General features: G+C 39.5%; 1 protein-coding gene across 2 annotated transcripts in view; it reads left to right on the top strand.

Moving 5' to 3' along the window:
* The window catches only part of sfswap (splicing factor SWAP), a 64,283-nt gene that overhangs the window by 17,533 nt on the left and 31,197 nt on the right, over positions 1-15,553 (top strand). For both annotated transcript variants that reach the window (XM_022208628.2, XM_022208629.2), the window contains exons 8-13: positions 3,631-3,880; positions 4,260-4,412; positions 4,592-4,685; positions 12,494-12,554; positions 13,346-13,449; positions 13,546-13,675. In XM_022208628.2, the coding sequence (XP_022064320.2) occupies positions 3,631-3,880; positions 4,260-4,412; positions 4,592-4,685; positions 12,494-12,554; positions 13,346-13,449; positions 13,546-13,675 (792 nt within the window). The remainder of the gene's footprint in view (positions 1-3,630; positions 3,881-4,259; positions 4,413-4,591; positions 4,686-12,493; positions 12,555-13,345; positions 13,450-13,545; positions 13,676-15,553) is intronic.

Below are 15,553 nucleotides of genomic sequence, written 5' to 3'. Positions count from 1 at the left end.
CATCCCACTTGTAAAGGCTGTCCTTTGACCTGATGTTTGCTACTGAAATAAGGCTGTTGATGTTTTTTAATTGGTTGTGGATGGCCTAGTTGCTCAGTGCTGTTCGGAACGGGGGCCTATTAATTTGCCCACCCATGTAGCTCGGCTTTTCTTGGTCCTGGAGGAAAGGCTTGTCTTTGTCTTTGGGATATTTTTGTTTGGTCACCTATGACACTCAATGCAGGGCTTTGGAGCTAAGTTGCTCCACTGGCTCTTTTGTGCTGCATAGCCAGCCTTAATTAGTTTATATAATCATTTCTTTTGACCCTAATAGGCGTAAAGACTTAACGGTAAGACCAGATGAAGCAAAAACAAAAAACCCCAGCTAGCTTCAAAATGAAAGTCAGTTAAATACAATACAGTAAGTCTTTTTAATCCCACAGTGGGGAATTAATAAAGTGGCTGAATCACATTTGCATGTAACTTTGCAAATGTTGCACTAGTGTGTACAGAAGAAGCAAAAACATACCATATCTATATATCTGTTTGCACTAAATCTACTTTTTGGCCTTCCACTTACACATCTTAAAGCTTTATCTTGTATCACATGACAGGTTTGTAAATGTACGCCTCTGCTTTGGCTTTCCATTTTCCTGACTGGGGAAAAATTGGATGTGTCATTTAAGTCAACCAGTTCAGTGACTAATGCGTTAATATCACACTGTCTCCACTTTTGACACTCACCATTTATTTTGGCCCCCATATTGTCCCCCTCCTCTTTCCATTCTCCACTTTTAATAAATGGTCTTTGTAATATAAACCCAATGATAAGAAAGATAACCTTTCTTCGACAAAGGTCACATGTTGATTTATATTTTTGTCCTCCTGCTGATTAAATTTATTGGTGAAATAGACATAAAAACGAGGCTCGACGAAGAACAGGACAGCAGAATACATTGAACAATCACTGCGCTAAGAAAGCTTTAGCACCTAAAGGATGATCACTGCCATATAGTGAACACTGCTGCACCATTTAACTCCTAGGTCTGACCCCTTTAACCACAATGACATGCCGCTCGAGCAGAGCCGCTTTTCTTTTGCCTCCATCCTTAGACACAGTGTAAACTGGTCTTCATAATAGGAAATCTAATAGCAAGGCCTTGCAATTGCTGATTTTTTTTTTACATGTAAATAAGCACATTTTATACTAGTATGTTGTCAGCAGGCGTAAACTAACCGTGACGTCAACCGTTGGTTTCAACGCCGAGAAAATGAAGCCCGGATTTTGCTACTTCCTGGTCGCCTTTTTGGATTTTTTGGAGCCAGTGACGTAAAAAGCGTCATCAAACAGACTGCACCAGAGAGCAACTAGGGGCAGGATTGGCTGAGGACTCTCTTATCCCGCCCACATTTTACCGCAGAGGCTTCTGTTGCTGTCTATCAAGTATAGCCACGCCCCCTGGCTCCACCAACTTTAACGATTTATTTAAAATTCAGCATTGATTTATTTTAAGATCGGCCACCTGATCTCTCATTTTGACCATGAAAACTAACGGGAAAAAAATCCTGAGCTGTAGAAAATCAGTCTATCAAATTTTATTTTCTCCAAAAATGAATTGGGGTCTATGGAGAAAAAGCTTTTTGGAACCAACCCTAGTGGACGGCGTGATATTGCAAGTTTTTGACACTTCCGGGTTGGCTTCAATTCTGGAGCCAGATGCTACGTCCATTATATATACAGTCTATGGTTGTCAGGGCCATACCAGCAAGGCAACGAACATAAATTTAGGCCTATAAAAGAGGTCAACAGAACTAGAACCTAACTCAAAACAGCAACAAACTAAATGTTAACCAAACAAAACAGACCTCACACAATGAGACACAAGGGGACATATATAGTGGCTTGGCCAAACCAAATAATACAAAAGGGGAAAAACACAATAGACATTAACTAGAACTAATACAAAAGAAACTTATCGAATCTAAATCCCCCCTCCAAAATGGCTGGTCTTGGTATGGCCCAGTGAGCAGACACCAGGTCATGAGCATAGACTGTATATATAATGGACGTAGCATCTGGCTCCAGAATTGAAGCCAACCCGGAAGTGTCAAAAACTTGCAATATCACGCCGTCCACTAGGGTTGGCTCCAAAAAGCTTTTTCTCCATCGACCCCAATTCAGTTTTGGAAAAAATAAAATTTGATAGACTGATGTTCTACAGCTCAGGATTTTTTCCCCGTTAGTTTTCATGGTCAAAATGAGAGATCAGGTGGCTGATCTTAAAATAAATCAATGCTGAATTTTAAATAAATCTTTAAAGTTGGCGGTGCCAGGGGGCGTGGCTATACTTGATAGACAGCAACAGAAGCCTCTGCGGTAAAATGTGGGCGGGATAAGAGAGTCCTCAGCCAATCCTGCCCCTAGTTGCTCTCTGGTCCAGCCTGTTTGATGACGCTTTTTACGTCACTGGCTCCAAAAAATCCAAAAAGGCGACCAGGAAGTAGCAAAATCCGGGCTTCATTTTCTCGGCGTTGAAACCAACGGGGGACGTCACGGTTAGTTTACGCCTGGTCATAAATGTCCTCCACCCTCGGCCTCGCCTTTCTTCTCAGCCCCAGGGAACTCCCACCAGCACGGTCACTCAAAAGAAGAAACGGTGATTAATACAAATTAAAACACAGTTTTGACCAGCCCCACACTGCATAAATGTGTGCACTTCATACATACAGTGTGGGGCCAGAAATAAATGACAAATTAACCAATAAATGTGTGCTGTGTACTTAAGTGAAATGAGTTGTCTGGGGTGTGGCTGACTGCAAATGAAAATAACCTGTGTAAATGAAATTAACTAAATGGTGAGGTGAGAGCGGGCACTTTTTACCTATAGATGAAGCTGTGTGGGCTTAGCCATCACATATGTACAGAAAAAAAAAAAATCTGCTATTTATATCACAAGAGACAGAACATGGGGTCAGCTCATTACCTCCACATGTTCTTGGAAAGTGACTGTGGTCTTAAAGGTTTGCATCATTGTCCAGCTTTCCCATTTTTTCCAACTCTATAGATGTAATTTGAAGACAGTGGCTGAGCACAAATGTGGCATTTCTGTTATTTATAGGCTCACTAAACAGGCCCGCTTTGACAGTTTCCATTTCCAGTGGCAGACGACTTCTCCCTGACCTGTTTATGTTCCTTACCGAGGTTCAAATAGAATGACTGAATGATGCAGGAGTCTATGAATTAGTAAATAATCTTTTAACCCACCGAACCAAAACCTTAAAATTTGAACAATTAATTCGTTTGGATGAAAACAAGAGTAACACCAACACTTTAAGGCACAGAGTTCAATGACTGTGGCCGTCTTACCTGAAGCTTGGGATGCTTTTTAAAGCTATTATTTATTGCAGCCTTTTGACAGTGTGTTACACCATATTGTGCAGTTTGTGTCCATATTCAAAAGCAGACCTATTCATCCATTTATTTATGTACAGAGCAGAACAGTTTCATCCAAGGATCCCAACTACTAACAGAAAGCTGTATATTTATTCATATGTCCCACTGGAATTAGCAGCACTGCTCGCCTTTTATCGGGAACAATTTAATCATTTCTTTGAGGTGTTTAACATGAGGATTTTCTTTGCATTCCACAGCGATGTACTACGGGTACTACATGCTTCCAGATGGATCTTTCTGCTTAGCCCCACCTCCCCCTGGTATCGATGCCACTTCATACTACAACAATATGCCCTCCGCTGTCATGGCGCCTCCTGCTTCGTCTGAGGCTTTGCCCCAAGTGGCGACTGCAGCTACACCTGCCGACAACGTCACAATGGCATCACCAGCTCCAGCTCCAGCTCAGATCACCAGCCCTGCTGCTCCAGCGGCTCCACCAGACACCAGGTACGGTGTAATGGACATCCCTGTACAATGCTGGGTGATAGCTTTCATGCAGGCTAAAACATAATTGAATTTTGCTTTATCAGAAATTAATTAGCATGAATATGATTTAATGGGTTCTTAATTGCAATATCCTCAAGAACCTTGATCAAGCATAATGATAGGGAGCCTGGATCAAGCTTTTTACTGTTAAACTAAGAAGCTTAATTAGTGGTGTTTTCTTTGCTTTGACCGTGTGTTCTCACAGCACGGGGTAGGGGGAATTATTTTTAATTCAATTATTCCATAGTGTAATTAGACACAAGAATGAACAAAGGACACAGTTTTAAAAGGTGAGACTGTATTTAATTCTCTCCACATCTTAACTTTCTCCTCCAAACAGCTCAAAAGCCGAAGCTCAAGTTTCCACAACAGCAGCACCAGCCATCATTCCTCCACCGCCTGACATCCAGCCGGTCATAGACAAGCTGGCTGAGTATGTAGCGAGGAACGGCCTGAAGTTCGAGGCCAGCGTCCGCGCCAAGAATGATCCTCGGTAAGCGTTCGAACCAGAAATATATCCGCCATTCCAATCAGGTCTGGGGTTTTAGAGACTCTTATCGGTAACTTTGCCTTCAGATACCGCTGAGCCTCTTCATCATCCTCTGCCTCGTCTTTTATGAGCGCTCGCCTCTCGTCTTATACAGTGTGTGTTCTTCATTCTGTCCACTCTAGGTTTGACTTTCTGCAGTCTTGGCATCAGTACAACACCTATTACGAGTTTAAGAAGAATTACTTCATGCAGAAGGAAGGAAAAGGCTTGCTCGAGGTATTACACGCTTCACACAGTGCATGTGTCTGTGTGCTTTTCTCAATCTGTTCTCAATCCACTTTACGTTCCTGTCCCCATTGTGTCGCCTTCAATCAAACTCGTATTTTGGATGATGGAATGTGTCGGATAGTCTACACTAAACACATAGCAATGAAAATTAGGTGTAGTAAACAAGGATCCTCGGTAAAGCCAGAGTTTTATCATTTCCATAGAAGCTGCTACAGATTCATAAATAATTCAAACACCCACATAACTCACCAGTGTCTCATGGAGCTCATGTGCAGCGTTGCTCCCATGGACACTGGATAGGAGCAGTTTTGCAAGAAAAAATTCACACAAAAAGGTCAATATAATTAGATTTACCTTCATTTTTCTCATTTAGACCCAAACACTGATAATTGCATGCAGAGCTGATGACATTAACGGGTAGCAAACGGTGCTTTTCATGCATAATAGCTGTTGGAAAAGCAACAAGTGTGTATTTCTTGTGCTGGCAGATATTATACATGTACTCTGTAGGATTTGAAATCAAATATTTAATATTGAGCTCACCCTAGCTCTCCTGCAGAAATACTTTCAGCTTCTTTATAGTCAACTGAGGTTTTCTGTTCTTGATTCAGGAATTTTCACTGTTCTTTGCAGATCAGTTCAAGCTTTATGCTGTTATTTAGGCTGTCTCGCACGCACGGCATGTTTAAAATCTGCCTGCAGATCTTCAGTGATGTTGAAGTTATGGGAATGTGAGAAAAGCTTAAAGCTCCTGCTCAGTTCATGGTGGATTATGAAGTCTGCTCTGGACAACGGCTTCATTTCAGGTTCACTTTCTTGACACCCTGCATGCAATTTGCATCCAGCTTCTTTTTTTTTTTTTAATTTCGTTATATCCGTTCTTCCCTTCATCTATTCTGCTTTACAGTATTTGCAGCCAGAAAAAGTTAGAATATGAAAAGGTTGTGTAATCATCCCCCACACTTACAGTCAACCTTGAAATGAGCTGCTTTGTGTTGGTGGGACGTTTGGACCTGCCGTGCTAAAATGTAATTTATCCTGGCCTAAAATACTGAGTTGAAGGGTGAGAATAACATGTCAGTAGTTATATTAAATGGTACATCCACCCATCTTCATAGAAAACAGAAATACTCTGACTCAGGGCTGTCAAACTCATCTTAGTTCAGGTTCCACATTCAACCCAGTTTGATCTCAAGCGGGACGGTAAATAATAAGATAAAAACCTCGACAACTACAAATATTTCTTTGTTTTCGTGGAAAAAAAGTATATTCTGAAAATGTTCACATTGAAGGAATTATCTTTCTACAGAACATCATAAACAACCTGAAATTTCTGAAGAAAAATGAGTTAAATTTGAACAACATTGTGCGTTGGTTTATCATTTACACATTACAACTTTCCAGATCACGGTTTATCGACAAAGGAACAAAACATTTAGCCACAGGTCTCTGGAACTGAACAATCTAATATTTTAATTTAAACAAGACAAAAAATAACAAAAAAAGACAAAATATTAGAAAAATGACACTCAAACAGCAAAAATGAGAAACAGAATGACAAAAAGTGAGACAAACAGGAAACAAAATTAAAAAATGACAAAAAATTAGACAAAAAAGTTACAAAGCGACAAAAATGTGGACAGACGAGACAAAACCGTGAAACAAAACGACAAAAATGATACATAAAATAATGAATAAAGCAAAAGATAAAATGACAAAAAGGAAACACAAATGACAAACTAGAAATAAAGCAACAAAAACATGACAGACAATAAAAGTCAGATAAAAACAAACAAAAAAACTAGACAGAATATTCCAAAAATGACACAAACAAAAAAATGTGAAACAGAATGACAAAAAGTGAGACAAACAACAGGAAACAAAAAAAATGACTAAAAAGTTACAAAGCAACAAAAATGTGGACAGACGAGACAAAACCGTGAAACAAAACGACAAAAATGATACATAAAATAATGAACAAAGCAAAAGATAAAATGACAAAAAGGAGACAAAAAACACAAATGAAACAAAAAGGAAACACAAATGACAAAAACCAGAAACAAAGCAATAAAAACATGACAGACAATAAAAGTCAGATAAAAACAGACAAAAAAAAGAGACAAAATATTCCAAAAATGACAAAAGAACAATGAACAATCTAATATTTTACTTTCTGATCAAAACAGCTTTCCATGGACCAGAAGTTATTTTAAATGTATAGTTTTGCAAATGTACAATTTGCAGTTAATGTCTCCTCTAATTTTTACACTGTGAGGGTCGGACTGAACCCTAGAGGGCCGGTTTTGTCGCTAAATTAGTTTCACCTGTTCCCTGTAATGTCCCCCATGTTTCAAGAATTACTTTAACCCTTTAAGCTTCAGTGTACCGCCGGCGGTACACCTACTAATTTGCATAGGAATTTCAAGAATGTCCGACGGCCGCAAACGCGCTTATACAAACACTATACACCGATGGAAAGCTTAGATTCTCATGAATCCGCCGGTATAAACCACTTTCAGATGCGATTACCACAGCGGGTGAGAAAAACACATTTGTCCGACAAAAACAAATATTCATCCATCCGTTCTCTATACACGGCTTCAACGCACACAGCACGACTCACATTTCCGGGTTCATTATTATACACAAAAAAAAAGATTCCACAAAAAACGGCCATAATCCAACCTTTTACATCAGATGACACAAGCCAGTAAACTATTTTGTCCAAAACATGTCCTGAAGTCGGTATAAAATCCCCGAATCGGTCGTTTTCAAGGAAAAGCACCTCGCGATGCCCGTCCAATATTCCCCGTATTTTTCGTAATTTTTTTTATTTAAAAATAGAATATTAGCGATTTTTTGTACTGAAAACGGCTGGAATTGACTGAAGCTTAAAGGGTTAAAGTCACAGCATTTTGAAATGATGCAGTTGTCATCATTGAAATGTTCTTGAAACCAAGTGGCTGGTTTAGTAATAACGGTCTTGACTGTGTGCCTGAGCTCGAGGGTTTTTCAGGTCTCTGCTGCGCGCTCATCTGTTCGTGAGTCAGATCCCTGCCAAGCTATTATTCCTCTCAGACAAGCGAGCTTTATGTAATTTGAGCAGTGAAACGGCTTGATGGAAGGATAGATAGGCATACACATGTATATATTATTTATGTTGCATATATTCGAGATTTTTGAGTGTGCTTTGCATTAGAGCGAGAAAAGGAAAAATCAAGAAGTGAGCAGGTTTTCTGAGGAGTGATTTGTCTTCAGATGAATCAAATCCATTAGCTTGTCAGAGTGCAGAGAAGTGTGGCCCATTATGACGCAGCTCCGGCTGCTCCGACAAGCAGCAGCTTGGTTTTTCAATCAAGAAATCTGTCTTGTGTTAGTGATTTGTGCTGTGGCTAATGGGATGCAGATATTGCTGCTCGACGTCTGTGCTATTATTTATAGTTTAATAGTTGATGAAAAAGGGAGAAAATCTGCTATAGTAAGCCGCTTTTTATTGTTTTTGTGAAACAAAATGTTAAAAAATCTTCAGAGTGCTCCACTTTCAAGAAGACAGATGACATAGAGTCATTTGTAAATAGTCCAAAACAGTTCTTCTCATCAGGTGAATGAGAACTCACAGATTTATGCAGAAATGCTGGATCTGATTCAGGGGAGTCAAACTCATCTTAGTTCAGGTTCCACATTCAGCTAAAGTTCATCTCCAGTGGGCTAGACCAGTAAAATCACAACATAATAACCAATAAATAATCACAACTCCACATTTTTCCTTTGTTTTACTGCAAAAATGTTCATATTTAAGGAGTTATCTTTTTACAAAATATTGTGAACAACCTGAAATTTCTGAAGAAAAATAAATTCCATTTCAACAACATTAATCCTCAGTTTATCATTTCCACATTACAACTTCCAGATCACAGAGTGTCTACAAAGAAACACAACATTTAGTCATCTGGGACTGAATGATATAGTGTAGTTTACTTTATGATTAAAACGACACAAGTCAGACAAAAACAACAAAATATTCCAAAAATGAGACACAAAAGGACAAAAAGGAGAAACAAAATGACAAAAAATAGACAAACAACACAAGCAAGACCGGAAAAAACAGAAAATGACAAAAACGATGCTCTAAATAACAAATAAAGTGAAGCACAAAATGACAACAATAAGACAAAAAACACAAAGGAGACAAAAATCCTCAAAATATAAAACCGCAAACATGAGACAAACGATGTAAGTCAGACAAAAAAAGCCAGAAACGAGACGAAATATTACAAAAATGAGACAAAAATACAACAAAAACGAGACAAAATATTACAAAAATGAGTCAAAAAATGCCAAAGAACAATGAACAATCTAGTATTTTCCTCTATGATCAAAACAACTTGTCATGGTCTAGAAATTATTTTAAATTTGTTGTTTTAACAAATTTCCAATCTGCAGTTCATGTCTTCTGTCTCTTCCTTCTCTGTCTTCTACTTTCCAAAATCGGCCTGCCAGAGGGTCCAATCTGGCCCGTGGGACGCATGTTTGACACCCCTGATCTAATGTGATCGAACTTTTAACTAAAATTGCACTTTTGAAATTTTGCTCCACTTCTGGAATCGTTCAGAAAAGAATGAAATAATGTTTACTGGTGGCACTTAGAAGCTTCTGTGTTTCTTTGATTGTATGTTTCTAGCTAAGATGTGAATAGAAAGATTGTCTTTCATCCATTCAAAGATAAATGATTCTCTATTACGAAGTCAAATTTGCGAGAGTAATGTATCAGAGAGACAAGCTGACATGTCCACAGTTCTTTTCTATCTTTCTTTTATTTATTTGATCCATGGGACATTGCACAAATAGACATTAACCCTGAAGGGAGAGCTGCATTATGCCAGGTTATAGCATGAATGCTGATTTCCACCTGTTGGGTTGAATCTGGGCACAGCAGCTTTCATCCCCCAAGTGTTTGTATCTGTTTACAAAATGTGGCACTTTTTATGAACAAAATATAACAATTACATTGTGTGCTGTTGGGTTTCTATTTGAATTCAGCTAAAAATGTATCATTTCTTCGGTTTAAAGTTGTTGTTTTTTTATAATCTGGGAAGCAAAACAAAAAAAATTCTTGGCACAGCAGTGTAATTCAGTTGGGCGGAGGTCAGATACAGGCTACGTGAAACTATTGAGATTTGGAGCTTTACAAACATGTTTCACTTGTAGCAAACATTTTTTTAATCCTTGTGAAATCTATCCACTTTCCTTGAGTGCATAAGTCTGCAAAGCTTCTGATTTCCTACCAGCGAAGCTTCTCACCCTCTAATCTGTCCTGTGTTGAGACGGCGTATTTGAGTCGATGTGTCGAAGGATTGTAAAGGCTAAAGGAAAGGCCTAAGTGTGAGAACAATCAGATTTTTCCAAATGAAGCCTTCCTAGAATGGTTCAGAATGTGTTTGGTCCTGCCTCTTCTCCTGTGAGCTTTGATTTTTGAGGTTTTTTTAGGAGTTCTATTCTCAGGGGTGTTGGTAAAGCGCTTTGACTGTTGAAAGCACTGTTCAATTACAGCTGAATACTAGGAAGCTGCCTTTGAAGCGTTCTTCAAACATACTGTCTCATGAGGTTAGTGTTTTTTCCCTCCTGTGGCACCAGCTTCATCACCGCTTTTCCATCTCATTCCTCAGTAGTTTATATTTGGGATGGCGGCTAAGAGCACTTCTGCCACAGGTAATACCACAGAGGGTTCGCCGGTTATCTGGCCTGTGCACACAAGCCCGTTTAAAGGCCTTTGTGGCAATATTTTGTTGATGTGAAGAGTAACAGAACATACAGTGGGATATTAGAAAGCTATGCAAGTGACTAATTATACTTTCAGACGAGTAAACGGGAATGAAAAGAGAAGCGAGCAAAAAAAATAAAAGTGAAGTGAATCGATCAAATACAGATATATGCTTGACAATTTAGGGAAAAAAGAATCATTTTGATAATGATATAAAATGATAATTCACTACATGTTTTTATGTATTTAGGCGTCTTTCTTCTACTGCAGGGGTGTCAAACATGCGGCCCGCGGGCCAAAACCGGCCCTCCAGAGGGTCCAATCCGGCCCATGGGACGACTTTATAAAGTGTAAAAATTCCAGAGAAGACATTAGCATTAGCATTAACAAGCTGTAAATTTGTAAAACTATACATTTAAAAAAGAATCCTGACCATGACAAGTTATTTGATCATAAAATACTGTATTGCTCATCGTGCTTTTGTTTTTTGTGTCTTGTTTTTGTAATTTTTTTGTTTTTGTTGTTTTTTGTCTTTTCTGGCATTTGTCTCGTGTTTGTCATTTTGTTTCCTTCGCTCGTGTTTTTTGTCCTATTTCTGCCATTTTATGTTTTGCTTTATTTGTCGTTCTGTGTTTTTTGTTTCGTATGTGTCGTCTAGTTTTTTGTTGTTTTGTTATTCACTTTTGTCTTTTTTTTTTTTTTGTCTTGTGTCATTGGTGTAATTTTTTTGTCTCATTTGTGTCGTTTTGTCCATGTTTTGTTGCTTTGTAAAGCCACAAAAACCAGAGTTCATTTGGGTTTTAAACATTTGTAACAGACAAACATTCAGTTTTTAAAAGGAGCAGATAAATGTTTATTTAAAAGTCCACAAACCTGCTGCTTTCTGCTGAATAAAGACCGTGTTCATCGCAGTTTACAATACAGAAGGTCATGTTGTGATGAGTGCAGTCAAAAAATTAATGGAAAAATGAGGTGAAAAAAAAAACACAAATTAGCTGCTGATTATACACCGGAGTAGAAAAAAAATAGTGCATTGTCAAATTAGAGGGTTTGTACTGCTGATTATTTAATTTATTTCCATAATTTTTCAAACAAACATGAGTTGTGTGGATAGCACCCTCACCCTTGGATCCACTGTTCCTTCCCTCTCATTCTGGAGTCAGTCATAGTCCAGTGAGCGCTCAGCAGGAGATTTTCATGTGTGAAGGAAAAAATGTGTTGTGGACACAAGAAGATCACTTCCACGGTGTGACTGATATTTTCCACTTCTGTGCTGTTTTTTTAAAGAAAGAATACAAAAAAGTTCAGCTCATCAGACCAAGGCTTTTGTTAATGGTTTCCTGCTTCCTCTATAGAAATCTAAAGAGGAGAACATTAGACCAGAAGCGTAATGTTCTCCACAGCTGCTATTGCTTCTTCTACAGAAACACTCGCTTTAGCACGGCACAGCAGGGACACATTTAACTTTAACTGTAGATGGATCCCTGCAGATGAATAATTGCATTAATTAAATGCGAGGGTTATAGATTTCATTTGAAACAAATGCAAAAGAGTGACTCATTCAAACATTTCACATCCATTCATCACCAATATTTTAAAGCGACGACCCGCTGACACCATACAAAAACTAAAAGGTGTTCTTTCAACAGCCCAGTTAAATTAGGGTGGCTTTTCGACAGGAAATAGACAGCCGGCTCTTCTCGGTGCCTCTAGAAAACTTTCTTTCCACCAACTTTTCCACATACCCCCCACTATACGTCCAACTCACCGTAAAAGTACATCATGTAAAAGTGAAGGCATGCAGATTTCCGTGAAATCTCATTTTCAGCACCATCTGTCTCTCGTCAGACTTCTACAGTTTTACCCATAATATAGATTCACTGTAAAAAAAATAAAATAAAAATCAAGTTTAGATGGTATATAGAAATCCTGAGGCTTTTACAACATATCATTAGTTCACCTTTTAGCATTTTAGCCACACATAAAAGCTAACCTCTCCCTCTTCTCTCTTCCTATTCTGCTTTTCTTAATGCAGAGTGTAGATGACTGCGATAAGCTCGACTCAGACAAGTCCAAGGACTCCAGGCTGACAAAAGGTAGGGGACAGAAAACAAACGCACAGAACACGTGGCTACTTGCACTTTCTTTTCTGAAGTTCATTCTTCCGTCAAATGAGATGCAAAGCCTTTGGGTGAAGCGCGTGTGAGTATGCATGAGCGTATTTACTCAATATGAGTATGTCTCATATGTCGGTGTTTATGCACAGCCGCCTACGAGTCTGTTGGTATTTATGCTGGCAATTTCATTTGGCGATATCAGGCCAGAAATGTCTCTGCAAAGATGAAAGAGTCTGCTTACCACTACGCTGGCGGGAGCCATAAACATGCACATATATGCAAATGAAGCCGTGCATTCACACAGACTGTTGGGATGCGACAGATCTCGGAGCAGGCCGGGGGAAGCTAATAACTAGTCGCAGTAGTACACAAGTAAACTCTTCAGCCTTCCACAATAAGGATCAAGGTCTTATATTAAGGTTATTTCTTCAGGGAGTGGGGCACGCTGTCTCTTCCGTCTGGAGCAGAGATATTTCATCATGGAAAAAGAAACGACTCGTATTCGTCTTATTGTCGAGCCTGAATGTCTCTTCATTCCTTGTCTTATAAACTTTTTCTTCAGTTTCTTTTTGTCGCTGTTTCTCTGTCCTGTTCTTCCATCTGTTATCTGTCCATCCCCATCCTGATCTTTCCCTCTGGCCTCTACTTTCTACCTTGTCTTGAACTTTTCCACATACCTCTCCTGCAGTTTTCGTTTGCCTCTGAGCCTGTCAGGCATAGGAAGGCTGTCTACCTGTTCTGAATGTCCTTCTGTCTCTGTGCCATTACAGCCTCTTTTGCCCCCATCTGTTTTGCCATCAAGGCAAAAGAAAATGACATGCTGCCACTGGAAAAGAACAGAGTGCGACTGGATGATGACTCGGACGAGGACAAGGTTCCGTACGGCTTTGTTTATTTGTTGCACATGCTTTATGTCTGGGGATAGAAAACTTGCATCTAACAATAAATCATGGTATTTTTCTGCTTGAAGTTGTTGGATGAGGAGGGCCTGGAGGCTGTGATTGGTGGAGCTGAGCTGGTTGATAAGGAGCCTCCTCCAGTCAGCGCACCAGAAGAGAAAAGACCGTCCCTCAGTCTGGAGGAGTTGGAGGCAAAACAAGGTAACATAGTTAACCTTTAAGAAGACAGTAAAACAGATGCATCCTGTGCTGCTTTCGGTGCTGTTGCTCCTTGCATGTAGCTGTTACTAGTGATGGAGTGGAGTCCAAGTTCCAAAACAACTGCCAGAGTCTAAGACTTGACAGTGTTCGGATGTTAAGGATCTTGAAAAAAATCACAGAGAGAAGTCAACATTCAAGGGCAGCAGGATTTGTTGTCCACAAAAAACCCAGTAGTAGTTTTTAATGGTGATTAACACCAAGAAAAGCTAAAGATAATGAGCTGTGCACTGTCTCTTATGCTGTGAGCGTTGGTCATTTTTCGGCGCCTATAGGACATGTGATGAGAGTGACAGTTTTGACAGACACCGTTTTGCTTTTCTGAATCTATTGGTTGGATCAGGTTATCATATTTTCACCCCTAGATAGGGCTGGGCGATAAATCGAATTAATTCGATTAATTCGCATTTTTAAAACCTGGAGATTTGAAAATTTGCCAAATCGTAAAATCGAGGCGAGCTTAAATATATAGCAATACAGATTCTTCTTCTGCCTTTCACGACTTGTGCACTGGAGTTTGCTTCCGCCTCTCATCTCCTTCCACCAAAACACTCACACCCCCGTCATGGCGGACAGAACAGCAGACGAAGAGTTGGTCGCGAGAAAAGGGCCTCATGTTACATCGATTATATGGAAGTGTTTCGGCTTTGACAAGACTGACACAGAGCAAACTACAGTCATGTGCAAGGTTTGCAAAAGTACTGTGAAAACGAAGAGTAGCAGCACAACTAACATCTTTCAGCACCTCCAGCAGAGGCATCCTAAAGAATGGGAAGAGTGCTGCAGCTACGGGAGAGCGGCATGGCTAGCACTAGCCATAGCAAACAGACCGCAAAGAAACAACAAAAATCAGTTAAAATCGGAATCGTCCAAGATGATTAAAAAAATCGAGATTTTATTTTTTGCCCAGCCCTACCCCTAGATCACTTTCCAGAAGACATGCACAGTAAGTTTACATTAGGTCATCTTTTACAGAGAACATGCCCAGACATGTTCAGATTTTTACTTCCCATTTTACCCTCATTGTTTTGTGACAGGTTTCATGCATAATGTGCTTATATGTATTGGTATGAATCCAATATATATTAAAAGTTATAATACCTTAAGTATACTCCATTATGTATTGAGCAATCCATATCTCATCCCCTAGAAAGCATCAAAGCTGTGTTCTCTCATTAGCCCTGTAGCCATCATCTCACAGTTTGTATGCCTTCTTTCCCCTCACACACACATTCAATGCAATCAAAGCATCGGTGGTTATTAGAATATTCAGCATTAAGTACTTCACACACGTGTGCCACTCATCAATTCAAATAGCATTTGCTGGGATTACATGATCATTCACTTTCAGCAAATCGTACTCAAAGAATATTACACCAAACAGCACAGAAAACAAACACCTTTTCATTCTGAGCATCATCACTTAATTAATTATGTTAAAGAGGTCTGCTGCATTCAGCCGGCGCCGTTGAGAGGATGTTTGGAAAAGCACTTCAGCTCCGTGGTGATTTAATACCAATCTGCCAAAACTGAATTTTCAGTTGCAGTGTAAGTAAATAAGTGCAGGTGCTTATAAGACGTCTCTGTCACGCCTCCTGGCAGCCGGCCGCTTTCTGGGAGGCGTGGTGGAAAAAGAAATGGCAAAGAGAGGAGATGAATAAATCTGCTAAGTCTGAATTATAAATTCCCTCAACAGTGTAGCCTGCAGTAGGGGACAAGCAATGTGGTACAGTAAACAACATCATATATCTCCCCCAACAGTGTAATGGAGATGTATTCTCCCTATTTTTGTCTCGCTGGCTTTTGTTTGGTCGTGGAAAT

Source organism: Acanthochromis polyacanthus, chromosome 18 (assembly GCF_021347895.1).
Source record: "Acanthochromis polyacanthus isolate Apoly-LR-REF ecotype Palm Island chromosome 18, KAUST_Apoly_ChrSc, whole genome shotgun sequence".
NCBI lineage: Eukaryota > Metazoa > Chordata > Actinopteri > Pomacentridae > Acanthochromis > Acanthochromis polyacanthus.
This window is presented reverse-complemented; position numbering and strand designations above follow the sequence as displayed.